Genomic DNA, 27395 nt, shown 5'->3' with positions numbered 1-27395 from the left:
TTTGAACTGGCCACGTTTCTCTGTAGGATTTGCTATGAATTCAATGTAAAATACCGTACACGGTGAAAACTTCACAATAACTATACTATTTTTACTTTTCCATATTAGACATCATAAAACCCAATAATACTTTTCAACATATGAAGACCAAATGGAAAGAAAATTGTTGTATTACATGGATTGGAATGAATGGTTTAAAAAAAGAAAGAAAGAAATGTTACTATTTGACTTTGTTGTCCCAACCTTTATTGCAGCACTCAAACAAAACATTTACAGTTGTTTACAGATTTGTGTCACCCAAAACTCCCTATAATTGCAATGCCTCAATAACTTAAAATGAGTTAGCCTATACAGCAGGATTTCATGTAAACCTCTGAATAGAAAGCCTTGAGTAACCATCTGTTTGTATGTGGATTTCATTAAAAAAATATCCCCTGTACAAATGGTGTTATTGCTGGTTGTGAGGTGTCTGTCCCTTAGAGCACGACCAAAGGCTGCTATACCCCAACATTTCACATATGGCTTTGAGAAGTTAACACTTTTGTAGAATTAATTCAATTTGACTATAAAATGTCAAATCCTAAATAAAAGAAATCCTTAAAAATCCTAAACAAGAAATTAATACCACTTTAAAAATTCACATTGACTTCAAAAGTGTTAGGGGTCGAAAACACCCTCTAGTGTTGTAGAAAAAGAAATCCCTAAAAACTACATTGCAGCCACTTGTATTATTATGAAAACATTGAAGAGATTTGCAGCATTTCCTAAAGTCTAGCACAAAAACAACATCTATTCTGGCAGGCCCCGTAAAACCACAGTGTAACACACAACATTACAATGATGAAAAAAAAAAAAAAAAAAATGAATCCACAGTGAAACAATTCAGGAGCCAGAATTGTGTTTCCTTTAAAAGATCATACCTGTTTTCAGTTTCTTAATCATTTACTCTGCATCGAGGGTGAAAGCTACATTGTTGTAATAAAAACCATGACAACATTAATAGTAAATACAAACAAATTGTCTTGCTGCGATATTAATGTGACAAAATACCAGTCATCTTTCCTTTTTCAATGTAGAACAACAAAACTGTATTGTTTCTATATTGTATTCTTACAGATGTGCCTGCAACAGTTGAAAAGGCCAGAATAAATGCACTGAGAAGTCAATACATAGGCAGTGCATTACATTTGACAAATTAATTAGCACATACCGACTTGTGATGCCCCACAAAAAGCACTAGGAAAAATCTTTACCCTGCTATAAAAATAAAACATTTTGTAGGTTGCTCCATATTTATATGGGAATCCTTCACCAGTTATTACACAAGATGACAATCCCAATAAACACCGTTTCTCATACGCATACTGCACAGCAGCTGGAGTGTCTGCCTGAAATAGAGCTTGTCAAATCATGAGCCTATGAAACACGATTTACTGAAAAAGGCATTATAAATAAAAAAAAATCCTTGTTGGGGACAGACCTATGCATCTGAATTTAAAAATGTGAAATTTCCTAAATATGAAGAAATGCAAAACAGTTACAGTATTGAGGAAAATATCAACAGAGGTACTTAAATGTTGACCATACACTGAAAACACACATAGGAAAAGACCATGAAAACATACTAGTGAGGAAAATGGCTCAAATGATTGCTTCGCATGAAGTTAAACATGAATTTTCAAATTGACACGCAAACATGCACATGCACGCCCATTCACACACATTTCACATAGCAATTATCTTGGTTAACCTGCCAGCATAAACTTGTCCTTGATATGCAACATTGGAAATGTAGACTCAATACATATTGGTAGTACAAAACCTAAGGGTAAAAATAGCAAAAGATCAGTGCAGCTTTGCATAGTACCTTCACATTAAAGCAAATAGTCAGATTTAACGAAGAGAGAGACTGATGAATGTGAAGATCTCTGAGCTACAAAGCAACATGAAGGTGTTTGTACACATAGGAAACTACAACCAAACTATCATCCATGATCATTTGAAAAAATGGCTACTTCACATCTATGTTAGAGGATAGGGAAAAAAAGCTTTGTCTGTAATTACAAAATAGGGATTTGAAAGGGGAGGGGGGAGATGGGGGGGGTCAAACCACCAAACAAAAGTTGACAAAACATTCAAATAAATGTGTACTTGTACACAAGAGACTGCATTATCAATTAAAAAAAAAGGCTTGAGTGTAAAAAAAAAAAAAAAAAAAAAAATCCAGGAAAATGAAAGGGTAATAGTAGCATTCTCTTTTTTTTTTTACTCCATGGTGGGAATTGGCAGCTGCACACTTCCAGTGGAATGCCATGTGGTGCTGGTCCTCTCTGCATCTTACATAATGCCTAATATTTTATGTTTCTGTAAAAGATGAAATTATTGACATTAAATACACTTATCACTTTTAGTTGAAGCAGACACTGTATTAGGCAGAGACAGTCCACTTGTACATGTGTGAACTGGAGAAAACACATTTTTGATAGAGGCATTGCAACTCTCGATATAGCTGCAAGCAGCGATGGCGGGCCCAAGCCCGGTGGCTGACCAGTTAGTTGAGTCAGATTATTGAATAACATTTTAAACAATAAGAATAAAATAGATACTGTGACAGAAATATATACATATATATTCATATATACATTCAAATGTAATACTAACTTAAAGCATTTATAGCAAAGTTATGATTAACAGTCAAAATGTTATACGTTCAGATGAATTTATCTTAAGGTCTTTTATTAACTAAATTATTGAACAAATTATATAAACTATATAGTCAGTGAACTACAAATGAACCGGTTCTATGCCTTTATTTTGTTATACAAATTTATAGAAGCGCCTTAGTAGCTTTGGGCCCTAAATATGGCAGCTTTAGGAATGGAAGTTCTGAATTTGAATGTAAAAAAAAAAAAAGTCAATTGTCTATTTGTTGAGTCTAAAATGAACTAGACCACATATAAAAAAAAACGTTAAGATGTATAATTTGATTCCACAGTGTAGTAAAATTATATTCCTGATTTGAACTTCTTATTGAAACTTCTTACTGAATTTCAGCTAACAGTTACATCAGTTTTATTCTTTCTACATTCAAGTAGATAGGAGCTGTCAAGTAGATAACAGCCGTTTCAAATATGGCCCACAAGTGAACCAACTTGCTATTAAGCAACTTTCCTTGAATACAGAGCAGCATATCTGTAGGCTACATAAATATTCGCATGCATATTATATTATATTATATTATATTATATTATATTATATTATATTATATTATATTATATTATATTATATTATATTATATTATATTATATTATATTATATTATATTATATTATATTATATTATATTATATTATATTATATTATAAAAAAATAAAAAAATAAAAATCAAGTAAAGAGGGTAGAATTAAAATGCCAAACTTAAAGAAATGGCCCTTAATCAGATTTAATTTTTCAACTATTAGGAAAAGGAATATAAAAAAATAAAATACATCTTGATTACCTGTGGGCTCTTCTTCAAATTGTTCTGCTGTGTGGCTAATTTCCTCTGTTAATAAATAAAGCATAAAGAAAAGAATTATGATTTAGAAATTAATCATAGAATGTATGTTTCTACAAATTTCTGTACAGATTTTCCACATTAGAAAGTCTTCCCATTATTTATATCATTTATATAACCATAATATTAAAATTACCAACCTTCCTCAGTCTGCTCTTCTTCAGCATCTGCATCCTCTGTAACAAGAGAGGCATGTTTCACAACAAAGCAAACATAAAGAACTGCTCATCTGTTCAGTGTAAATGTTATGAATTTGTCCACTTCCTCTTTTGTCTTTGATTTTGTAGTATCTGATTTTAACAGATAATATTAGCTTCCACATGCTTGGACTTTTTTAATATACAAAACGTGTATTATTTCTTAATCGCCACCTGAGTGAAAACAAGAAAACGTACCCTCTTCTTCCATATTCTCTTCCTCCAGCTCTGTTTCCTCCACTGTGGAGTCTTGTACTTCCTCATCTTCCTGAACTGGCTCATTCGTTTCCTCTATAAGTTCCTCTTCTGTTACAGTTTCTTCTACAGGGACCGTCTCTTCAGATGTTTCTACTTCTTCCACTTGTTCTGCTATTTCAGGTTCCTCTACTGCTTCTTCTACCGGTACAAGCTCCTCTACAGCTTCTTCTACTTGTTCAGGCTCCTCCACAGCTTCTTCTACTTGTTCAGGCTCCTCCACAGCTTCTTCTACTGGTTCAGGCTCCTCCACAGCTTCTTCTACTGGTTGAAGCTCCTCCACAGCTTCTTCTACTGGTTGAAGCTCCTCCACAGCTTCTTCTACTGGTTCAAGCTCCTCCACAGCTTCTTCTACTGGTTGAAGCTCCTCCGCAGCTTCTTCTACTGGTTGAAGCTCCTCCGCAGCTTCTTCTACTGGTTGAAGCTCCTCCGCAGCTTCTTCTACTGGTTCAGGCTCCTCCACAGCTTCTACTGGTTGAAGCTCCTCTACAGCTTCTTCTACTGGCTCAAGCTCCTCTGCAGCTTCTTCTACCGGTACAAGCTCCTCAACAGGTTCTTCTACTGGTGCAGATTCCTCTACCGTTTCTCCCACTGGTGCATTCTCTTCTACTACTTCTATTGCCTCCTCCACTGGTGCACCCCCTTCCTCCAATACTTCCTCAATTGCTTCTTCCACCGATGCAACCTCTTCAACTACTTCTTCTACTGCCTCCTCCTCTGGTGCATCTTCTTCTTCTTCTATTGTCTCTTCAACTGGTGAATCTTTTTCCACTGGTGCAGCTTCTTCCTCAACTGCTTCTTCCACCGGTTCTTCAACTGGTATAACCTCTTCCTCTGTTGCAAGCTCTTCCACTGCCTCCTCAAAAGCCTCTTCCTCAACTGGAACAGTCTCTGTAACCTCTGGCACTTCCTCCACCACCTCAGGTTCTTCCTCAGGAACTTCTTGCTCGTCTTCAATCTCTGGTTCCTCCTCTGCTACTTCTTCGTCTGCAGCAATGGGCTCTTCGTCTACTGCCAGAGGTTCTTCCTCAGCAACTGGCTCTTCCTCCACAGTCTCTGGTTCTGCAGGGAAAATATGGTAAAATCTAATATACTACGCTCCTGTTGGTAGGTGCCAAAATATTTTATATATGATCCAATTCATTTGTTAGGTAAAGTTATTCTAAAGGTATTTTTGTAGTATATACACTACATACACCACATGCATGCATACATAATCCTTGAGAGTGAAAATAGCAACAATTGCAGACTGTAACTTTAAAAGGACATCATAAAAGCTGTACCTGGCGGTGGCCGAGCCGCTTCCTCAACTTTAATGGCGTGGATCTCTTCCTCCACAATAGGTTCTGGAGCTAAACAGGAAACTAAACTATTAAACTTCAGCTTTTTTTATTATTATTATTGAAAGCCTTTATCTGTCATAAAAGATGCTGCGCAATAACACTTTGCTGATTTAAACATACAAGTTTAATCATACATCTCTGCTATTTGTAAAAGGTCAATGGTTTTACTTTCATGTCACACATGAGCTTTTTGTGGCATGTCTGTGGCATGACTACTATATCACTGGTGTGCATTTCAGATACAAAAGTCTTCATAGTTGACCATAAAAATAATTTCTACATAGTACACAGATGATGCATATGTACAACACCATCCTTATGAACACAGCGTTAATGTTTAATGATATGTAAGACAAAGTTAACTCCCCTGCAGTCAAACAAATGCTTTAATGCTCATATTAATCTTTTCTTTACTTCATATACTACTTATATATTCTCACTGCACCCTTATTTATTGTATTAAACTTGTGTATGATTCTACTTTACCTTCTTCCACAGGTTCAGCAGAGGTCTTAACCGATTCACTGTTCTCAATGGTGGGCTTATCTTTCAGTCCTGAGGATTTTACATGTGGATGTGTATACATGAGGCACTTGTAAAATACAATCACATAAAACAAGCACATTGTTCTAATCTATGAAGTGCATTAAACAACCTTTACACTTTCAAAAAATGATTTACATAATTAACAATTTGATGACGTTTGGTTTACTTTTGCAATTGAGATTTTTTCTTTCCTTTGTTTTACAGACACAAAGGTATGTGTTTGAGATATGAAAACAGTCCAATGGGGAAACAGGAGAGGAAAAAGGAATATTTATAGATATTATTAAAGGACAGACAAGCATTCTTGTGGAGAAAAAAAAATTGCCGTTTTTAATACTGTGCAACTGTTCGTTCTTCTTATATCAATCAACACCCAAAAGAAAACACTCAAAGCACCGAAAAATCAAATCAGGTGACTCATATTTTATTGATAACACAAGAATTCTCTCTTAGTAAAGTAATGCAACTTGTTTCATTTATTATAAATGAACAAAATCAGAAAAACATCAATGTTGAAATCCACACTATAACTAGTATTTTGTAAGAGTAAACCAAGATCCTACCCTCAAACAAAAACTTTGAGAAATAAAAGTAATTCCACCTGATGATCAGCATATAGCACCTTGTTCTGATTCTGCTCTTATTAATCTCAATGTTATGATTAACATCACTGATTATCTCTCATAGAGGCAAAAGGTCTTGCCTTCAGTCTGTAAGGGGTGATCTCTGAACACTGCTCATAACAGACTGAGATCAAGTTCAGCCAGATGTTAACACAATGTACACAAAAGAAAAAACGATCTGCCGTTTAATGCTTTACAATTTCTTTTTAGCTGCAGCCTTCTTGGATTCTTTGCCTTTTCCATCTTTCTCAACCTTTTTAACATCACAATCATCAACAGGTTTCTCATGGGATTTCTTTTCAACCTCTGGCTTTTCTTTTACCTCATCCTTTTCCACCTTAGTAGTCTTCTTTGTTTCTTCACTTTCTGCCAATTTCTCTCTTTCCTCCTTCTCCATTCTAATTCTTTCCATGGCCTTTTCCACATCCTCTTTCTCTATTCTCTCCCCTTCCTCTTTCAGCCGAGCCTCAGCTCTTTCCCAAGCTTTGGCTTCAGATTCCTCTCTGATGCGATTCAAGGTCCTCTCTTCCTCCTCTTTGGCTAGGATGTTCCTCACTTCTGCCAATGCCAATTTTGCTATCTTCCTGGCTTCCACTCTTTCATGGATGATGGTGAGTTGCTGTTTCAGAGCTTCCCTAAGCTTCAAGCCAACATCTTTGCCATGGGACAGCTCTGGGGAGAAACTTTGCTTGATGATGTAATCATGGTAACTGAATTTCTAACAGTACGCAGACTACGCACACCTCAAGTCATAACGCAATTAGTTGGAAAGATGCAAATCACTTCACATCAGAACTCCCTCATTAGTATGTTAAGATATTCTGAACACCAGTGGTTCTACACCTCTACACTCAACTGATTTAATTAGAAGGCCTCCCAATTATCCAACACAATATTCAAAGGCTGCCCATACAGGCTAAAGTATTTCTGCTGTAATTATGACAAAGCTTCTCAAACTTTTCTTCCTGATATATTAAAATTAATTATTTTGATTCCAGTAGTTTCAAGAACTGCATGTTTTTCAATAAATAGTTATTGTAAAAATGAAGGGGAAAAAAAACATTACATTTTAAATAATTTATATAATTTAATAAATACTCTTAAAAATATATAGAAATAAAAATAAACCTAATTTACTATACATAATTAAAAGTCATTCAGTGGCCCCCTTGGAAGTTTGCTTCCCAGTTGAGGACCACTGCTCTACACATTACTTTACAAGATTAAATATTTAGGATTTGTTTATGACAAGTCCACGGCTCCCTAATATTATTTGCAAGTAGCATTGAAAATGTCATTGTTCATGCAGGCTCATAAAATGTCAATTACAAGAGGTCTTATTGTTAAACAGAAACCTTGGTTAAACAGAAAAAAAAATATTATGCATCTTAAAATATTTGATGTCAGCTTAGTCATGCAAACAGAAAAAAAGTCGATCAAGTAAACTTAGAAAATCCCAAACCACACTAGAGGCTTGTCTGCTGCATGCACTTAGATCAAGTGTGCAAAATACCTCCTTTTCTCCTGGAAACATCTTTAGACGTTTCATCTAGTGCAAATGAGACAGTGCAAATTAAAGTCAGTGACTGCTACTCAAAACAGTTGAATCATGCAAGTCCTGCTTTTGAGGCCTTATTTATACATTTGTGTTACAAAACACTGCGCATGGTGACTCATGTAATGGTTGGTGATGTATACTTTTAAATAATGCTGAGAGAAAAGAAAATCTTTTTTAAGTAGTATGCATATGCTATTGAGAGTCAAACACCTTACAATGTGCATCACCCAAACGAAATCTGCAAAAGTGGCTATCTGTACAACATTTGAGAATATGTAATCTTATTAACACAAATAAAAAAAGCCAAACAACACCAAAAGGAAAAATATAGGAAGTTTTTAGCCTGACGTGGTCATACTCAATTCTAGTTCGAATATGAGTCTGATACTGCTCCATTGGGCTTTGATTATGGGGGCGTATTTCAACCGATCCAGAAAAGACCTCAATTGGATAGACCTACAGCCAATCAGAGCTACAGAGTAAGTGATGTATGTTGAGCGACGCATAGTTGTCAACAGAACTCAACTGCACACATGCTGGAACTAGTAGAAGATGAGCGTAAACAATCTTTGCCGGTGTTGTAAAAAGAATAAGTATACACGGAGTACTTGCCAATTAATGCGCTGTCGATATCTTCTATAACAGACGCGATGGCGGAATCTACACATCTCAGTTCTTCAACAACAGCCATCATTGTTGTAAACTAATTCAACCCAAGCGCTCTTTGATGACGTGACTGATTACGTTTCTGGTGATAATCTGTCAATCATCGCCCTGACAAATGTGACTGGTCCGAACAGTTTCTGTTCGGGCATAATTACTCCTCTATGGATCGAGCCCAGACCGAACTCCCCGACCTCAAAATGTTGTGGGCGGGGCTAAGTTCAGCTGGCATCCAGGCTAGGAAGTTTCCATTTCAGATGCAAAATTTATAGGAGGAGAGTATTTAAACGAATCTTGCAAGGTGATCGACTAAGGTTTGCGCTAGTCAATTTACTGGTATTTGCGCCATTAATTACCGCCCCCAAAAAAGCCTGTCTTAAACCAGATGCTTAAACTTGAGCTGCTCTTGGTAGATTGCGTTCCGACTGCGTCTGTGTTCTTTAATTTGCACGTTGTCAGTAGATCACGCATAGAACTTCCCACACCTATCTGTGCTTTTTTGGAATTGCGCTCTCACTCCAAGTTGCCCAGTTTAGTAAATCTGGCCCTAAAAGTTTACTTGAAGTGTTTGAAGGTATAATTACTTAAATGAGAATGAAGGAAATACTCAATAACTAACAATATCCCTCAATCTAAACTTAATTCTACACAATTAATTCTCTGAAAATACACTTCCAGACACAAAAACAGACATTTTGTAAAGAAATCCTGATGCGTACGCAGTAAATGTTGTACTTATTGCTTAAGTACTATTTAAGTTATTGACACTCATAGCCCTCTGAAGTCCCACCTAGTAATACAGAAGCTATATATAATCACTGTATTACTTATCAGGCACACTATTTCAGATGCTTTAGATTGGCAGGTAGGAACTGATTGTTGACGGTTACAGTACTCTGGGGTTCAGGTGATGCCTCCTACACAAGGCTATTGAACTAGTTCTTATCTAGAACAACTGATGCAGTAAATTGACACCCATGTGCAATCTCTTGTTTAGATCAGTAAAAAGTCTGCATAGGCCAGTGGTTCCCAAACTGTGGGGCCTCGGAGTTATAAAAGTGGTGCGTGGCAAGGCTAAGAGATGGTGTAAAGTCAGCAGATTGTAAATATAAGTGAATGATGCATGGTTCTGTACCAAGCATAGACAAGTTTGTGAAAGGACTGCCAGTGCCATGTAAACGTATAGCAGACGATGAATATATTTTAACATCAACAACGTCTACACCAGAAGCGAGCATCACAACGCAACAAAAGCAAATAGAACCGATTATAATCAGTGAAGCTGTCTACACTGGATGCAGCACGACGTGACAAATTCCCAACAGTAAACTGATGCTTCGTTCTATTTCTGATGTACTCCAAAGCGCTTGTGCAACTTCTGACACAAAGGACCAATGGATTTGTAACATTCACTTTTTGTCTCATGCAGTGTAAACAGCCTCAAGACAAGAACTTATGAGGCATATCTTGCCCTGGATTCACCAATACAATGGTGGGTAATGAAGAGAGACCAAGTGTGTTGCGTGCTTCAAAATATTGGCTTCTGACAGTATGAAGCTGAGCAAGTTAAGATGCCAGTTAGAGACTTCTCCTCATGAACACAAAGAGAAGTCTGTTTAAGTTGAGAAGTTGCAGTTTTGCATTAATAACAATGTTTCAAATGAATCCTATAGGATTTTGCAAGTAAGGTCATGTATGTACAAAAGGGAGGCCCAGCAGAAAAAGTTTGGAAAACACTGGTATTGGCTATACTACAAGATTCCTGTCTGAATTTAATTGAGGTAATACTGCAAGAGGGGTGGAATATATACATACTTTATATCTAACCCTATCAATATTCTCAACAGCTTTGAAGGAGAGCAAAGGCAACCCGTATAATAAAGAAACACAACAACTGACAAACGTTACGCAAAACTGCCTATTCAGTATTTAGTAGAACCATAAAAATGTTAAAGGAAATACAAAAACACAAAAAGATAAATCTCCACTGAGTTGCTGAGGATGCAAATCATCCCAAAATGCTTTGTGTAATATAAAATGGCTCAAAATAAACTATTCACAGCCTAAAGATAAAAAGAAAAATGATAATCAGATTACAAGAAGATCTCAAATGTACAAATGTTAAATGTTAAATTGCAAGGCTCAAATAGAAATACATACTATTGTTCATGATATAAGGGAACTGAGGCATGCAGCAAAGGTGATATTTTCAGATTTCAGCAATAAGGTCATATGCAAAAGGTAAGTAGTATATTAGTAGTTGAAAATAGCTGTTGCAAAAGAGCTGCAACAAAGCATATACTACACAAGTTCAATATTTACAAAGGTGTAAATGTTCATAATGACATCATCTTCTCAAGAGTTCACAGGTTCCAAAGTCACTGTTGGCGATCGTCCCAACAAAATATTTCTTCAAGTGTTAGGAACAGAATCAAGTCCTCCTCTAATAAAGTGCTTCCGTCACAATCGCGGTAGAAAACAACTATTGGTTTTGAAGGCCTAAAATAACGCATGTCTTTTGGCCCTGAACCCCTTCAGTCTGTGACGCGCCAGCAACATCTTCCGCTGCTGCCTCGGTTTCTTCATCCTCTAGCGTTTCAAAAGGACTCATAACGTCATAAAGGAAGGTGAAGAAACCTTGAAACCAATCAGTGCCCTCTTCTGCTAAAATATCGAGGACTTCCTCAAGTGAGTCTGAGTTTTCTTTGCTGCCATCTTTGGTCAGCCCTACGCAAATGGGAAAATAAGGAAACAGAGAAAGAGAGGGAAAGAAAGAACAGTGGGAGAGCAAGAAAACAGAGAGAGGGTGGAGGTGGTTCGGTTTGCAAGGTTTAGTAGATAAGGATTCAGTGCTATAAAAAAAGATGGTAAAGATGCTATTAAAAGCATAAAAAGAGGTAAAGGAGAAAGGGAACATGCATGAGAAGCACCAATGAGGCCGTTTTTAATGAATGTAGGACTCAGTTACTTGTGAAATCAGTTAAGCTACCTGCAAAATGAGAAAATAAATCTCTTTATTTTCTCTCCTTATGACTTGATGTTGCCCTTAAATGTAATATTGGTCTAATTCACAAACTCATGCAGTAAGGCAATAATCTCTCATCTCCTATTCTCCAAAATGATGATTACAAAAGCATGAAAAAGTACCATGCACATGCATCAGTCTGATTTAATTTGTCATTGCACAAAAGTGAACCAAAGTCAGTCATGCAAAACAATCTTGTAAGAATCTCATTGAAATCAGTGCACTTGCCTAGTAGTACTTTAGCGTCTTCCACATCAAAGTCCCCATCACCATCAGCATCATAGGACACAAGTTTACCTAGTAAAGTAAAGTGAATCTGATTTAGTCATTTGACATGCATTGCGAGTAATTCATTGTGCCATATATAAAACTAGAAGTCTTATTATAGTGCTTTTACTTGTCTTTTATCAAATAGTTTAAAGTATCCCAAAAGAGACCCTGTACTAAGAAATGTCCCTAATGTTATTTTAAATAATTGTGTAGCAATGAAAACTGCTTTATTACAACTTTCCTTAGGATGTCATTAAGTAACATCATTCCTTACCATTAGCATTTATTATAAAATACATTCAAAACTTATACACTATCGTTCAAAAGCTTGGGGTCATTTTTTTTTTTTTTTGTATATTTTTAAAAGTGTCTCTTAGCAAGGCTGCATTTATTTGATTAAACAGTAAAAAGAGAAATACTGTAAAAGTAATACAATTTAAAAATAACGGTTTTCTTTAATAGATTTTAAAATGTAACCGATTCCTGTGATGAGAAAGCTAGATTTTTTTAGCATCATTACTCCAGTCTGTCTGTCACATGATCCTACAGAAATCATTCTAATATGCAGATTTGCTGCTCAATAAACATTTTATTATAAATGTTGAAAACAGTTGTGCTAGTAAATATTTTTAATACATTTTTAAGTTAAAAAGTATACTGCCACTTTTAATCAATTTAATGCACCCTTGCTGAAAACAAAAAAAAAATTTAATTTCTTTAAGAAAAAAAAATCTCACTGACCCCCAAACATTTTAACAGAAGTGTACATTTATAGACATATACATTTATATATTATATGTTTTAATTATGAAAACTACTAAAAAAAGAACTACAAATTAAATGACACTTTCACTTTTCCCTAATTTGTAATTGAAGAAGGTTTATGGTGGTGATTTACTGGTGATAAATCACTGGTTCAGATGTCATACCTTGCAATACCTCTGAAAGATTATAGCGAAAGTCCTTTGCTTTGGCTGCATGCAAATTAAGGCCAGATATACAAAAAAAATTACATACAACATACATGTAGTATACAGTCAAGATAAACGCAATGTCTCGAAAAAGAGAGAAAACAAAGACTCACCAATGACACCTTGATAGTCAACAAGGTCAAAATACACCACAGCTACTGAGGTCCAGACACCCAGGAGAGCCAAAACCATGAACCAGGTGAAGAACGAGGTTCCTCCTCCAACCTCTGCCTTCTTCCCATTCTTATGCGCCAGCTGTGGCTTGGCCTCTGAAGGACAAAAAAGGATGATTATACACAATGTCAAAAAATGAAATAAAAAGTAAAGGACCAATTAATTCATTAAACAAATTCAGTGCAGCACAGCAAAACCCTCTACACGTACGAATGAGGAACACATGCCTTTAAAAGCAAGATTAGTCCTTTAGTATTACTGTACGCAAAAGCATTTTCACTCAAAGTCACTAGTTGATAGAAAATGTATGTAATATTAGCTTTGAAGCTGAAAATCTCATTAATAATCCTTCTATATTTAAAAGCATGTATAAGATTCAAGGGATATCGGATTCAGGTGAAAGGAAATTCCCTTAAAGATGTTTTCCATTTGAAATCTATAGTAATCACAAGGTGACAAAAGTCTAAAAGAGTGCAGTTATTCTGAGGTCTGTTAACACTCCTCACGGAGCTGTGGTATAAATACATCTGCATTCAGAGCTCTAGTGGGAAGAATGAACAGGTGTTTTGTCCGCTACGTTCTGCTAGGTCAAACCACACATTTGTTCATGCACACTACAAACGTTAGTAACAGACTGTAATAACAACACTAAAGTGTTAAAACAAAGAAAGTCTCCTTTTCTACATTTTGTACAGGTGTTATATATACTGACTAATATATATATATATATATATATATATATATATATATATATATATATATATATATATATATATATATATATATATATACACACACACACTGAGAAAACGTTATAACAAAGCATTTCATAGCACGCCAGCAATCTCCAAATAAATAAATAAATAAATTTAAATTTGTACTGCTCATTTGCACAATACACAAATTAAACTAAAAATCAAGCATTATGAATAAATTAATTTTCAAATATTAGGGGTTTCCTCTCACACTCCAGTGATTCATTAAATGTCATCTCTAGTCATAAAAGCGTATTCCAAATACGAATACCGGTTTCTTCGTTCACCACCTTGACCTCTGCATTCGGCTCCCCCATCCCTCCAGGTAAAATGGGGAAGAAGAGAGCGTCTTTCACCCCAATCCTACCCCGAACCCCTGTACAACAGCAGGTCTCCTGTCTTTTTGTTCTTGGTGAATTGAGCCGGAACTTAAAATGGAACTCGACCAGCAAATGGATTATTTTTAGAACAGTCCGTTTGAAAGCCAGAAAATCTCAAGCACTCATAGGAAAGGGTAGAGGCACATCCCACTTCATCCTGCTGTTCTTTGTCACATCACATATGAAAGCAGAAATGGCTGATTGGTCATCCAAATTACTATACTTAAAAGAGCAGCACAGAGTGGAGGTTACAATGCTTTAACATGCGTTTTAATAACATGCAAATTAAACTTTGGAAAGCTTTTTAAAGCCTCCAGGCAGAGCATGTAAATCTTGGCAAACTCACAGTGACTCTCCTGCCACAGAGCTATTTATTTTCCATACAAGGACCGGTCTCTCGAGTTTCTTGATGAAATAATAAACATGTTAATGGTGGCTTCTGCTTAGATTTGTCAAAAACAAAACAGTCATGCAGCTGGAACAGAATAACTACCATCAAAAGATTATTAGTCAGTAAAACTGCCATAACGTACCTAAATAATCCTGTATCTATTTACGCTAAATCTTAATCTTAATGACCCCAAGCTTTTGAACAGCAGTGTACAAACCAAAACCCCAAAGCTTTAAGTTTTAATAGTAAAAACTACATTTGAATCTTTCAGATAGATCAAAGTTGCATGCAACGTTTGGAAATAACAAGACACACCCCTAAAGACACACATGCTCAACTCGTCTCTAAATCTACAGATAGTCAAATGGCTGCCAATTGTGTCCTAATCAACATCTTCTCCTCCCCCATGTAAACCAGAAAAACAGCGCTTCAAACTAATTTTTCTAACTTGGTACAGTTTTTGCCGTTGCTTCGACTATGCCTTTGTGGTACAAAATGTTCATTTTCCAGCTTACATAAGACTGTATTGGGACATGTGCCTTTGAATACCTTTTCTTCAGTCGTACCTACACACCCTACTGCTTAAAGCAAGCAGTTTGTGCCTGGTCACAGGAACAAACCCTGGACATTAACCCCTTATGTGATCTTATCAGCATACATAACCCAATTGGAATCTTGAATGACCAGCAAACTTCCACTTCTTTAACATAATCGATCATACACTGGTTTAAAAGTTTAGTGGGTTGTCTGATGTCATAACAGGAGTTTAAATGTAAGATTATTCAAGACATTAAATTAAATTATGAGACTATTTTGTATGCCATAAAGCATTTAATATTTGAATATTATTGTCATTCATAAGAATATCAGGACTGAACAGTGTTAAATTATGTTAAATTACACACAAATGCATTCTTCAATCTGTGCATGACAGAAAATTGAACATTGTGAGCACAGCACTGCATTTATTAAAAGCAAATAAAATATTTACTGCACAAACCATATATGACAATTGTATTGGATTAAATGCCCTTGAAAAAAAACACATGCAAGGTTATTTGAACATAACCTTGGAATCAATGAAGTAAAAAAAAAGGGCAAGCACATCATGACGGACTGTCATTTCTTTACCATTTCTTTGGAACTCTGCAAGTTATTCTGTGCAGCTGAAAAGATCCCTGAAATGAATGATTTTGACATTTGATAAAAGAGGGCATTGCACCACTTTGCAAAGCAATGCAACAATCTAACTTTTGTTAGTTAACTTTGTATAAATGCAGCATTTAAATTGGGTGTGGCTCTAGTCTAGATAAATATCATTACAGGAATTTTTTTCCATAATGGATGAAGAAAAACTATATTTTACAGTTTTCATAGCTGCTCAGTGACACCAACATTTTAAATAAAAGACATGTTGTAAAAAAAAAACATGATGAGAAAAGATTCAGGTATCATTGTATGCCTTTTTTTTTTTTTCAGCATCTTTTTACAAATGATAAATCAACCTACTTGATCGGCTTGATTAGCTTAAAGGGTTAGTTCACCCAAACATGAAAATAATGTAATTTATTACTCACACACCCATAAGACCTTCGTTCATCTTCAGAATGCAAATTAAGATATTTTTGTTGAAATCCGATGGCTCAGTGAGGCCTACAAAACACTGCTTCAGAAAGCTTCGGAGCATTATGAATCAGCGTGTCAAATCAGCGGTTCGGAGCGCCAAAGTCACGTGATTTCAGCAGTTTGACATGTGATCCGAATCATGATTCGACACAAAAGATTCATAATGCTCCGAAGCTTCATGAAGCAGTGTTTTGAAATCGGCAATCACTAAATAAGTCGTTATTTTGGTTTTTTGGCGCACTAAAAATATTCTCGTCAATATTGAACCACTGTACTCACATGTACATCACTGATTTAAGTACGTTTTTAGTACATTAATGGATCTTGAGAGAGGAAATGTCATTGCTGGCTATGCAGGCCTCACTGAGCCATCGGATTTCAACAAAAATCTGTTAATTTGTGTTCCAAAGATTAACGAAGGTCTTATGGGTGTGGAACGCCATGAGAGTGAGTAATAAATGACATTATTTTCATTTTTGGGTGAACTAACCCTTTAAAATATAGAGATAGATAACCAACCACCATTATAAAGTAGATTGTAAAAAGAGAAGGCCACATGATGAACATTTTTTCATGACCAAAACTTACTTTACTGTGAACAGTAGCTAAAAACACAAATAAAATGTGCACAGTGACCCAGGGAAACAGGGTAATTCCCAAAACACCAAATAATGCAAAACATATTAGCTACTAAAATGTAATATAACTGAAAATGTTCATGGCTGATAACAATTCTACAGTATAACTGCATGTATTGTCCTGTAAATGTATATCTTTATCGTATATGGTGAAGAAACTATGCATTATTAGGTTTTTACGTAACATTTTACATAGTTTTTCGTTAAAATTAAACTTTGAAGTCAGTCTATATGGCGAATCTATACACACGTGTATAACACTTCACTGTTGGAGTTCATATACCTTCAAAAGTCCAATAGTTTATCTACCACTCTTACGTAACCACGCAGTTACTAAAGTCAATAACAGCGGCTAGATAGCTAAACCAAACACCCGGACATTGTTAAGCAGCAGCAGTGGGGTCCTGCAGTGTGGCAGACTTTTTTTAATTACAGTGTGTGGGGACATGGGACCCTAGAGTCCACGTGTAACCCCTCCCACGCTCTCCCAATATTGACACGTGAGCATTTAAGAGTTCGCAACTCTGACTCCAACGAAGACCAAATATTTATCTGAAAATATAGGCCATTTGCTGCTGTTGGGATTAACAAAACAGCACAGTAAACTAGGCCGTTCGGGACTCGTGCAAATGAGACCAAAAGCTTGCAGAAGTTCTGCAAACACTCCTTCCCATTTTCCAAACGCACAGACATGATCGGGTTGGGAGATTTTATCCACCCTACAATAACTTGCTCAGATTGTAGCGACGATTAATGAACTATTACTGTGCAGCACAACTAATGTAGTTTATATAGCACGACTGTAGTCGACACAATGCACTGGGTATATGTCTTTTTGTAGTCTCTTTGTGGTTGATAATCCCTACTGAAGGCATGTTAAATTAGATAAACAAAATCAATCTTGCCGCCTGATTAACTTTCAGGCCTGGCCTTCGCAGAAATATACGTATTTTTGACGACAACAAACGTAAACACACATACCTTTTTTAACTGGTCCTTTTGTATTTTTCTTAGCCATTGCAAATGGTAGTTCTTCGACGTTTTCTTATTCTGTACAAAGCGAACAGACTGTAATTCTAGTCTCAGTTCTGGTACTGATGCCCTGCAAAATCAAATCCCTATGCCTTCATACACTCAGGCCCATAGCAACCCATCCCCCTTTTGAGTGACTGGGCGTTCGACCAATGCTGTTCAGACAAAGCCGCTGTGGGCGGGGAAAATGAAAATGTCATCCAATCGCCGAACAGAGGTCGATGACTTATTCAATCGTGTGGATACCTGCGAGGTAAGACCGCCCAGTTCTTCTCTGTTTTTTTCTACCAGCACTGGAACGTGGCAAGATGGAAGGTCGCACTTATCGCGAGATCTAATCCATATCTGTTTACATACAGTGCTGTGAATTCAAAACAATTCGCAACATTATATAATTATCGTTGAGTATAACGGTCGGATGATGTCTTCGTGTGATGTATGACCTATATAGTCCTAGACTAGGTTGTTATTTGCTAAATTAGTTCAGTCTGGACTCTGGAAAGAGAGGTCTGTTCTGCCTCCAGTTTACTTTTAAACGTAGCCTGTAGTAAGAAGCACACGCTGCAGAAAACAAAGTAAAATACGATAATTTAGTTATTAAACTAACTGAATAATTGAACCGTGTTTGACCTAATAGTGTTATATATTGTGAGGGGGTGAAATTAACAACGAAAACTTTGTTCTTTTTTCTTGGAACAAATTGTCCTATTGTTGCGCCCCACCCCCTTTGTCCACCTCATCCTAAGATTTAGTAGCACTAGTGTGTAACTTTACTCACACGAAGTTAAAACTTGTTGAAACTATAATTCTGTTAAACACTGACTTCGTATTCATATAGAAAAACCTAAAAATTAATGTTTTTTTTTTCTGATTACTTATGCTGAAATTTAAGATCGAAACATAGGATGTTTAATTGTAAGTGTTGTAATCACTCAAAGAATGAAGTACCATTTATCATTTTTTTCTTTTCACCTGTCGAGACCTGTGCTTGTTTAGCAGATCTCATTTTTTCTAACCTCTCAAACAATGCTGCCATACTACATATTCATGTCAATCATGGTAACTGAAAGATTGGAAAGAACTTTGACTTAATTAAATCAATGTAGATGCAAAAGCTATTTTTTATCCTTTCAAACATCCATTAACACTTAAGTAATGAAACACTTAGTGTTGTAGTACTCGAGACCGGTCTTGGTCTTAAATAAATTTGTACTCGGTCTTGTCTTGGTCTCAGACTATGAGGACTCTGTATTTTATTTCAAGACCACAATTGAGAGGATATCACCAAATTACCAGTGCATTGTCTGATTTGTTAACATCATTAATGTGATTGTATGTAAAACTTCTTGCTTCAGATGCAATAAATAACTTATTTCTAATTTGATTTATTTATATTGTTGTGCCGAGTCAGAAATTAATGAGTGATTAATACAAATGCCCACAAAATTCAAAATATTGTTGCAAAAATGTACTTGTATGAGATCTTATATTACAACATAATATATAATTATTAAAAAGCAATACGAGCATGAGAGCTGTTTTCGATTTTATATAAATGTTCAATAAACAAAACATTCTGTGCCGCTTCTGCAGTGCAACGATGAATTCTGTTGATAATAATTTAATTTAATTGTTAACAGCTCTATATAGTGTCTTATTATAATTGTATTTATTGATTAAAAATAAGACATTTCTCAGGCAGTAATGGTGAATTTGAGTGCTGATCTGGTCTTGCCTTTATATATATATATATATATATATATATATATATATATATATATATATATAATTTGAAGTTGGAGCATTGACTAAAAAAATGTATATATATATATATATATATATATATATATATATATATATATATATACATATATATGACGACTTCAGATGCAAAAGCCTCTAAGTACCATCTGAAATTTTCTTCTAAAATGAGCATTTTTATCAAGCTCATATGTTTAGGTTCAGTAATTTCACTTTAATGGCAATTTATACGTCCTTTTCATTGCCATTAAAGTGAAATAACTGAACATAAACACATGAGCTTGATAAAAATGCTCATTTTAGAAGAAAATGTCAGATGGTAATTAGATATATATATGTCAATACTACAATACTCTTGCTGTGTGCACAAGATGTTGAGATACATGCTAGGATAAAAGAGGTATTGGAAGCATTTGGGCCTTTCCCACCATTTGGCATGTGTGAAAAAGATGTTGAGATACATGCTAGGAAAAAAGAGGTATGGGAACCATCTGAGCATTTCCCACCATTTGGCATGTGTGAAAAAGTGTAATTTACTTAATTCACACCACAGATCTTCAGGATACTTCTGCCTATCCATTCTGAAGTGGTTGTTGTTACCACATAATGTTTCATAGTAGTGCTTTGGATATTACTTATTTGGTAGTATGACATAAAATCACAGAACAATTGGAGGTTGGCCCTATGACATGTACAACATTATGTATTATGTATTTTTACCAGCAGAGGGCATGGGATAGTTGTCTAAAAATATAGTTTTATTAGTATATGACAGAACTGAGGTATAATGTTGTGTCATTACCAAGTGTGATTTGGTGGATAATATACACAGAATTAATACAATAAAAAAAATGCAAATTATTGTTTTAGATAGGTACACATTTGAAAGTACCTCACATATGTTGTGCAAAGAATAACATTATAAGTTTGTTGCAGCTTGTTGATGTTTTTCCCTTTGAAAATAGCTTCTAGTACACCAGTTGTCCCCCTGGATCAATACGGCATTACAGCCCTTACACAATAACACCATGGTGATAGGGAGGGATTGTTATCTTATCCCCCTGGAGACCTTCAATTTTTATGTCCCTAACCATTGCTAGACTAGAACACTATGGTTTTATTGATTTCTTAGTGATCTTCTTATTGTTACTGTTAAATCTTACAATCTAAATCGACAGGCAAGATAATGGAAGATAATATGAATTTGACAGGAATGTAGTACACAGCCCGGAGCAATTTTATTTGGTAGCTTAATACTGAAGATTGCAAAAATCAGTTGGAAACTTCTTCACACAATGACCTTTGCGATTGTCCAGTTTCCACGTTTATTTGAGTTGCAAATTGTGTATTAACAGTTTATTAATGTGTCTGTGTGGATCTTTTCTATAATTATGGTAATGTACATTAAAGTTGAAAAAAAAAAAACAATTGTATTTGGATAACAAGTGATGACAACACAATTAAATAATGAGCCACTAATGTAAAACAGTGATTTTCTTCTGTCATTAGATTAGCACTGTCTGACAGAAAAGGTGCAACAAACAGAACAAGAGGTATATACATGGTTTCAGAAAATCACATTTAAGGAAATCTGTAAACATGAAGTGCTCCAGTAAGGTCATTAGACTCTGGTTATATTTGTTTTAAGAGTCAGAGCAAAAGGCAATAGACCAAAGTGCCTCTTTATAATCGCACTAAGAGTGACTAAATAAAATACAGCAAAGGTTACTGAACGCTGCAGTTTACAGATCATTTGACTTTTAAGAGCTGTATTATAATGAAACAATTCATTTTAACTTGATATGTAACTTCCAGAAACACAGAGACTTATGTAACATCCTGAGTTATGTCAATTGTTAAGAAAATAATACAATAAAAAAAAATGACAATTCACAAGTAAAAGTAACAAAGGCACTTTGATTTTTCAGATACATACAACATTTTACAATAGTTGTGTTATTTTAAAGTGACTACGAAATTCTTCATCTAAAAGTAACAAACATCTGATATCTAATGCTATATTGTATATTCAGAGGTATAACAATTACTAGCAATGGATATCTGTGAGATATAGAATTCAATAAAATCACATTATCTAAATGTGACAACTGGGAATGTCAATTTTTTCCAGTCTGGAAGGAAAAAAGTAAAGGAAAAAATCTTATTTAGTAAAAGTTTACACTAATATGCCTTACAATTTATGTCAGCACATTATCCTTAATTTCATAGAAAGTATGTAACCTGCCACAGCAGAACACAAAGAGTATCTTCATTTTAATCAGTCATAGGTGGATGATTGAGAAGCATCTCCTCCACCTAAGTGTATAGAGAGCCTATAGAGATAGTCTTCAGACTGCATGATGAACTCAGTCCACTCTTGACACACTTCATCTATGCTGGGTCCCGTTCCTCCGTAAATAGGAGGGAGGATAGCCTTCGGAAAGTAACTGCTGAGACTTCGGACATATGAACAGCCATGCATATGAATCTATAAGAAAAAGCATCACCTTTAACTGATTAAAACAAATTCTCTTAAAATCTCATATACATGTAGCCCACTTATTAGTTACTAACCCGTTGTTTGATTTTGTCTGGAAGAAATGGGCGGATCATGGCAAAGACGGGACGAAAAAAAATGGGCTCGTTTATCAAATGGATGCCGCGTACTTTCAAAGGAAAGGAATCCTGCAAAAGAGATTTGATTTATTATTTGTTGGACTCATGAGACAATATATTCATATATTTTTTTCCATTTTTTAAATTAATATTAAAAAGCTTCCTATAAGAGGAGAAGAAACTATATATGGGTCTCCAGATATTTCATTGATAATTTCTTCACTAAATTATATTGCGTAGTGAAAATGTTTAAATGGACACACCTACCGTGAGTACAGCAGATATCTTTTTTGCCAAGGAAGGATTTATCTGTATGGCATGAGCAAAGCACCAGTCTTGGAGATCAAAAATCACTTTGAGTCCATTTCTTTGAGTCTCCCACTCTCGAACAATCAACTCGGACGTAATGAGGCTCACACGAAAAACCTCGTAAGCTGTGAATTCTTTGGGGTTCCACTGACCTGAAAACAGTGTTTGAGCATTTGTGATATTTGCCATTATGTGGCAGAAACAAATATTAAAAAAAATAAATAAATAAATAAATGTTTTTTTGTGTATGTACTTGCCAATCCGATAGATTAAAACTCGGCTTCCAGCATCATCTCGTGTTCTCAAAACTCCATGGTAATTGTTTCGGAGAAGTCCTATAACGGATGATGGCCGCAGATCAGCTGTTATTTCTGGACATTCTTGTCTCCATTTATGATAGTTAATCAACAGCTGTTGAAAAACATAAGATCAATGATGCATTAGTCTCAAGTTTTTTACTTTTAAGAAAATTATCAGGACAAAAGAAGCATTGCTCATTACATTATGGTTGATTATGGTTGATTATGATTATGGTTGGGTTGACATCTGAATGCAATTTCAGCTACAAAACAATATATATATTTGTGTACTGTACATCAATTTTTGAAAATCCACACCCTAGCAAGTCAGTATGGCTGAAATAACCTCATAGTCACTTCTAGACTTAAACTTGAGTATGTTTGTGGGCTATATATAAAATAGGCTATAGTCTATAATGTACATTAGTACATAAATGAACTGGTGTATATGAACACAATATAAATGGTTAAAAAAGAAGGTAAGATAACTAATAAATAAAGAATAATAAACTTTAAAAAAAACAAAACAACAACTGTAAATACCAAAATAGTGATGATACGCTTGGAATTGCATTACGCATGGCCAATGCAAATAAATCTAGGTTTAAAGGGATAGTTCACCCAAAAATGAAAATTTTATGTTTATCTGCTTACCCCCAGTGCATCCAAGATGTAGGTGACTTTTTTTCTTCAGTCGAACGCAAATTATGATTTTTAACTGCAACCGCTGCCGTCTATCAGTCAAATAATAGCAGTAGATGGGAACTTCAACTATAACAGTAAATAAAACTCGCTTAGACAAATCAAAATTAAAACCTGCGGCTCGTGACGACACATTAATGCCCTAAGACACGAAACGATCGGTTTGTGCGAGAAACCGAACATTATTTATATCATTTTTACCTCTAATACACCACTATGTCCAACTTCGTTCAGCTTCCTGCTAGTGAGGTCAAAAAACACGTTCTGTTGACGGAAGTGATGTCTCGCCCATATACTTCAATGAGCGCGAGACATCACTTCCGTTGTCAGAGCGCGATCCGACCTCACTAGCCGGAAGCTGAACAGAGTTGGACATAGTGGTGTATTAGAGGTAAAAATTATATAAATACTGTTCGGTTTCTCGCACAAACCGATCTTTTCGTGTCTTAGGACATTAATGTGTCGTCACGAGCCGCAGGGTTTAATTTGGATTTGTCTATGGAAGTTTTTTCGACTCTTATTGTTCAAGTTCCCAATCACTGCTATTATTTGACTGACAGACGGCAGCGGTTGCAGTTAAAAATCATAATTTGCGTTCGACTGAAGAAAAAAAGTCATCTACATCTTGGATGCCCTGGGGGTAAGCAGATAAACATCAAATTTTCATTTTTGGGTGAACTATCCCTTTAAGTTCAAAGAGACAAGATAGTCTACGACCTGACGCAGAGCTGCCAACTTTTGAGTTCAGCTTGGAGTGAGAATTAAGAAGATAGGGTGGTACTGACACAAATTTCAAGATTCGCATTCCAGTCGATTTCAGTATTGCATCATTTGAATATATGTTAATTGTTCACAAGGGAAAAAAATCTTGCTCAGCCAATGTCAATAAACTTTACAGGGGAACCCTGACAGCTGGTACATTATCATTAAAGGTTAATTAATGACTGATTTGTATACAATTGCATATAAGGCAGTGTTCATAATAATACTGATAATAATAACTTTATAATAATAATTTTTTTAATGGTATTATAAGTAAAATGTAATGAATATGTAATATAGGCCTAGTGCTAGATCAATATTAGGCATGGTAAAACATGGTACTGGGGTAAATTAAGAATATTAAATTTAAACAGTAAGAAAAGCTATATAACATGATTAGATTTCTGTCAATTAATGTATCCAAACAGTTGCTCACCTGTCTAATAAAACATAATATATTAAAGCGTCTTTGGTGTTTCCATGGTTTCTACAAAATAAAACTGGAAATCGAGGGTATTTTGTTTTAAATACTTTATAGCTTTCACATGATTTTATATCATAACATGATTATATCATTTTAAATAGACATAGTATTATTGTGTTATTACTGTATTATGTTTAATACAGTATCTCTTCAGTTAAAGACTACAATATGTAATCATTTAAAGTAAGAGGTCGCTAGAAGCCTATTCAAAACAAAGGCGTAGCTTGATGACGGCAAGTTTGAGAGCTGAATCTTAGAGAGCTGAATGGTACGATTATCACAAATATCACAAATTATCACAAATTATCACAAATTTCTTTAATATACATAGATGTTTTATTTGGTCTGCAAAACTTTGATAAAGATGTGAAGGACCAATATTTTTTGATAAATTTGTTTATTTTTCTAGCTAAATATTTCTTACATAAATGTAAATTTCAGGGTGCTAAGCCTTACTTTTTTATTTTTTATAAGGAACTTAAATCCTACATGGACACTCTTTTTACATCCAGCAACTCAAAAGCACTTAAAACGGTCTCATTGTGTCATCTGTATGACATTTTCCTGATTTTGTAATGCGCAATTGTACTCTCAGTTGTATTTATGCAATGCAATTTAAAAAAAAAAAAAAAATGGTATGACATCATTGATAGGCAACGCACAGACACGGTCTGTGTCCTGGGTAAAATTGCTTATTTCTCTGGATTTAAACATTTTTGGAAACATCTGGGATAATGCAAGTACACAATTCAACAAAATATATAACATTGTTCTAGTGGTTTTTGGATATTTGAATCCTGAACATATTGTGCCTTTAACTAGTAGTAAAGTGATGATCGGTCAACATGCCGCTTGAACTGAAGCGCGATCAGTCACGCCACATTAAGAGCTCCAAAACGGTATCTATTGTTTGAATTTCGTAATTAAACTTATAAAATTTGAAAGATGAGACTTTGTTTCATATCAAATGTAACTTGCTCTGTCTTGTCTGTCAGCGCATTGTCCGTGTCCTCTTTTCTCCAGGATGTTTTTCATAGTGTCAATGTGAGAATGGACGTGAATTTGTGAAAGTTGGCATTGCCTCACATTTTATTCTTATTCAAGGCGATGTAAACATTATTGGAGCGCTAAACACACTCATGTTGTAATGTATGTTTCATTCATACTCGAAGGCAGAGGGCGCTCCCTCGCACAAAGTCCAAAACGGACTCATAAAGTAATAACTTATGACGTTCTGGGAAATCCCTTATATGGACAAAGGCGTCCCATGCAGCTATCTTTGAATAAAAAACAGAAACGTGACTGATGAAACATGAAGACAATAAAGACACGATTGCGGCACACACAATCATGTTATTCAAGCCATATTTTCATAATAATAAAGTATATGAATAACGCAATTCTAATAGACATAGCCTTAAATACAGTACAGAAGCTATAAAATATATTTTCTGTGATAATTTATTTTTTTTTTTTACTTAATGCACAAGTGAGTGTAGGCTAGGCTACATAAATCACAAAATTATCATTAGACAATATAGGAAAATAATATTATAGAATACGAAATGATTGGTTATTGTTCAGCCGTGTATTTGATGAACTTAGCCAGTTAAAAGAGAGAGAAGGAAAATAAAACCAAAGGAGGTCAGAAAAAAACTGGTAGCCTATTACAGACATTTCTGTCCCCCTATATTCTGAAAATGATGACTACGCTCCTGTAAACATGTGTGAGGTGTAAACAAACATGTGTGAGGTGTGAGTGTCATTTGAGCCCGTAAATGTTATCGCTAATCAAATCACGTATCACCAACGGTGTTACTATCACAACAGAAAGCACGCGCATGTTTACACATTAATATCATTTGAGTTCAGGCAAAGTTTAGGTGAAGCAGGGTCCCAAACCTTGAACGCCAGTGCCACATCAAAGTCTCTCGCCTGCAAAAACCGTATCAAGAATGTTTTCGACAAATCCAAATGTCGAATACTTCTTTCTGCTTCTGCTTTTTGCTTCAGTTCTGACAAATAAGGCGCAATCCGAACAGAATCGACAGGTAAATTATTTAATTCTTCGATGTTGTCAACTTCTTCAGACTTCATAGTTGCGCGAGCCGATCGAGTGTCATTTTCTCAGAGCAGCGGTCTCACGTAAAAGGGGGCAGGGAACGAGCCCCTCACATCCCAATGAGAACTATAGCCCAATGTTTTTTCACCTTTGTACATGTCAAGTTTCGTCAAACATTAACCGAGCCAACTTTGAAGACTGAATTCATTCTTTCTCGTCCAATAAACAGACAAGAACCACGCCTTGTTCAAAACTGAGATAAACTGTTGACGACTTCTGTATATAATCCATATAATTCATCCAGATTTTTAAGAGGAAGTCAACGGGAGTGTGAAATTAATCATATTAATCATAATAATCAATAATATTGCTGTTAATTTCCACCACCACTATGAAAAA

General features: G+C 35.3%; 2 protein-coding genes across 6 annotated transcripts; both read right to left on the bottom strand.

Annotated features, from left to right (window-relative positions):
• Window positions 1-236: 236 nt before the first annotated feature.
• On the bottom strand, window positions 237-18129 carry asph (aspartate beta-hydroxylase). Of its 3 annotated transcripts, XM_067363343.1 has the most exons (10): window positions 17951-18129; window positions 13119-13274; window positions 12964-13008; window positions 11993-12061; window positions 5836-5904; window positions 5290-5358; window positions 3950-5062; window positions 3695-3730; window positions 3498-3542; window positions 237-2364 (listed from the first exon to the last, which is right to left on the bottom strand). In XM_067363343.1, the coding sequence occupies exons 1-10, from the start codon at window positions 17985-17987 to the stop codon at window positions 2357-2359; spliced, it is 1647 nt and encodes a 548-aa protein (XP_067219444.1). In that variant the 5' UTR covers window positions 17988-18129; the 3' UTR covers window positions 237-2356. The 3 variants fall into 3 exon arrangements, with proteins under 3 accessions (XP_067219444.1, XP_067219443.1, XP_067219442.1); XM_067363342.1 differs by lacking the exon at window positions 12964-13008 and having other exon boundaries at window positions 3950-5068; window positions 17951-18124; XM_067363341.1 differs by lacking the exons at window positions 12964-13008; window positions 17951-18129 and adding an exon at window positions 14206-14340 and having other exon boundaries at window positions 3950-5068.
• A 2864-nt stretch (window positions 18130-20993) lies between these two features.
• On the bottom strand, window positions 20994-27138 carry ttpa (tocopherol (alpha) transfer protein). 3 transcript variants are annotated; one of them, XM_067362940.1, is made up of 5 exons: window positions 26837-27138; window positions 22945-23098; window positions 22642-22839; window positions 22337-22447; window positions 20994-22250 (listed from the first exon to the last, which is right to left on the bottom strand). In XM_067362940.1, exons 1-5 carry the CDS (start codon window positions 27029-27031, stop codon window positions 22150-22152), a joined length of 759 nt encoding a protein of 252 aa, XP_067219041.1. In that variant the 5' UTR covers window positions 27032-27138; the 3' UTR covers window positions 20994-22149. The 3 variants fall into 3 exon arrangements, with proteins under 3 accessions (XP_067219041.1, XP_067219040.1, XP_067219039.1); XM_067362939.1 differs by having other exon boundaries at window positions 22646-22839; window positions 26837-27137; XM_067362938.1 differs by having other exon boundaries at window positions 22646-23098.
• Window positions 27139-27395: the final 257 nt, after the last annotated feature.

This window comes from Chanodichthys erythropterus, chromosome 16, assembly GCF_024489055.1.
Source record: "Chanodichthys erythropterus isolate Z2021 chromosome 16, ASM2448905v1, whole genome shotgun sequence".
In the NCBI taxonomy this organism is placed as follows: domain Eukaryota; kingdom Metazoa; phylum Chordata; class Actinopteri; order Cypriniformes; family Xenocyprididae; genus Chanodichthys; species Chanodichthys erythropterus.
The sequence above is the reverse complement of the archived record's forward strand: the minus strand, read 5'-3'. Positions and strand labels throughout refer to the sequence as shown.

What these genes read in the sequence shown, in the direction of transcription:
- ttpa (XM_067362938.1), bottom strand. Translation starts at nt 27,031, where the DNA reads ATGAAGTCTGAAGAAGTTGACAACATCGAAGAATTAAATAATTTACCT. An exon ending in ATGTGGCACTGGCGTTCAAG is followed by an intron (nt 23,099 to 26,836) that starts GTTTGGGACCCT and finishes GTTTTTCAACAG; the next exon opens with CTGTTGATTAACTATCATAA. An exon ending in CAGACAAAATCAAACAACGG is followed by an intron (nt 22,251 to 22,336) that starts GTTAGTAACTAA and finishes TTTTTCTTATAG; the next exon opens with ATTCATATGCATGGCTGTTC.
- asph (XM_067363343.1), bottom strand. Translation starts at nt 17,987, where the DNA reads ATGGCTAAGAAAAATACAAAAGGACCAGTTAAAAAAG. An exon ending in AGACGCTAAAGTACTACTAG is followed by an intron (nt 5,905 to 11,992) that starts GCAAGTGCACTG and finishes TAAAATCCTCAG; the next exon opens with GACTGAAAGATAAGCCCACC. An exon ending in AGCGGCTCGGCCACCGCCAG is followed by an intron (nt 5,063 to 5,289) that starts GTACAGCTTTTA and finishes CTGCAGAACCAG; the next exon opens with AGACTGTGGAGGAAGAGCCA.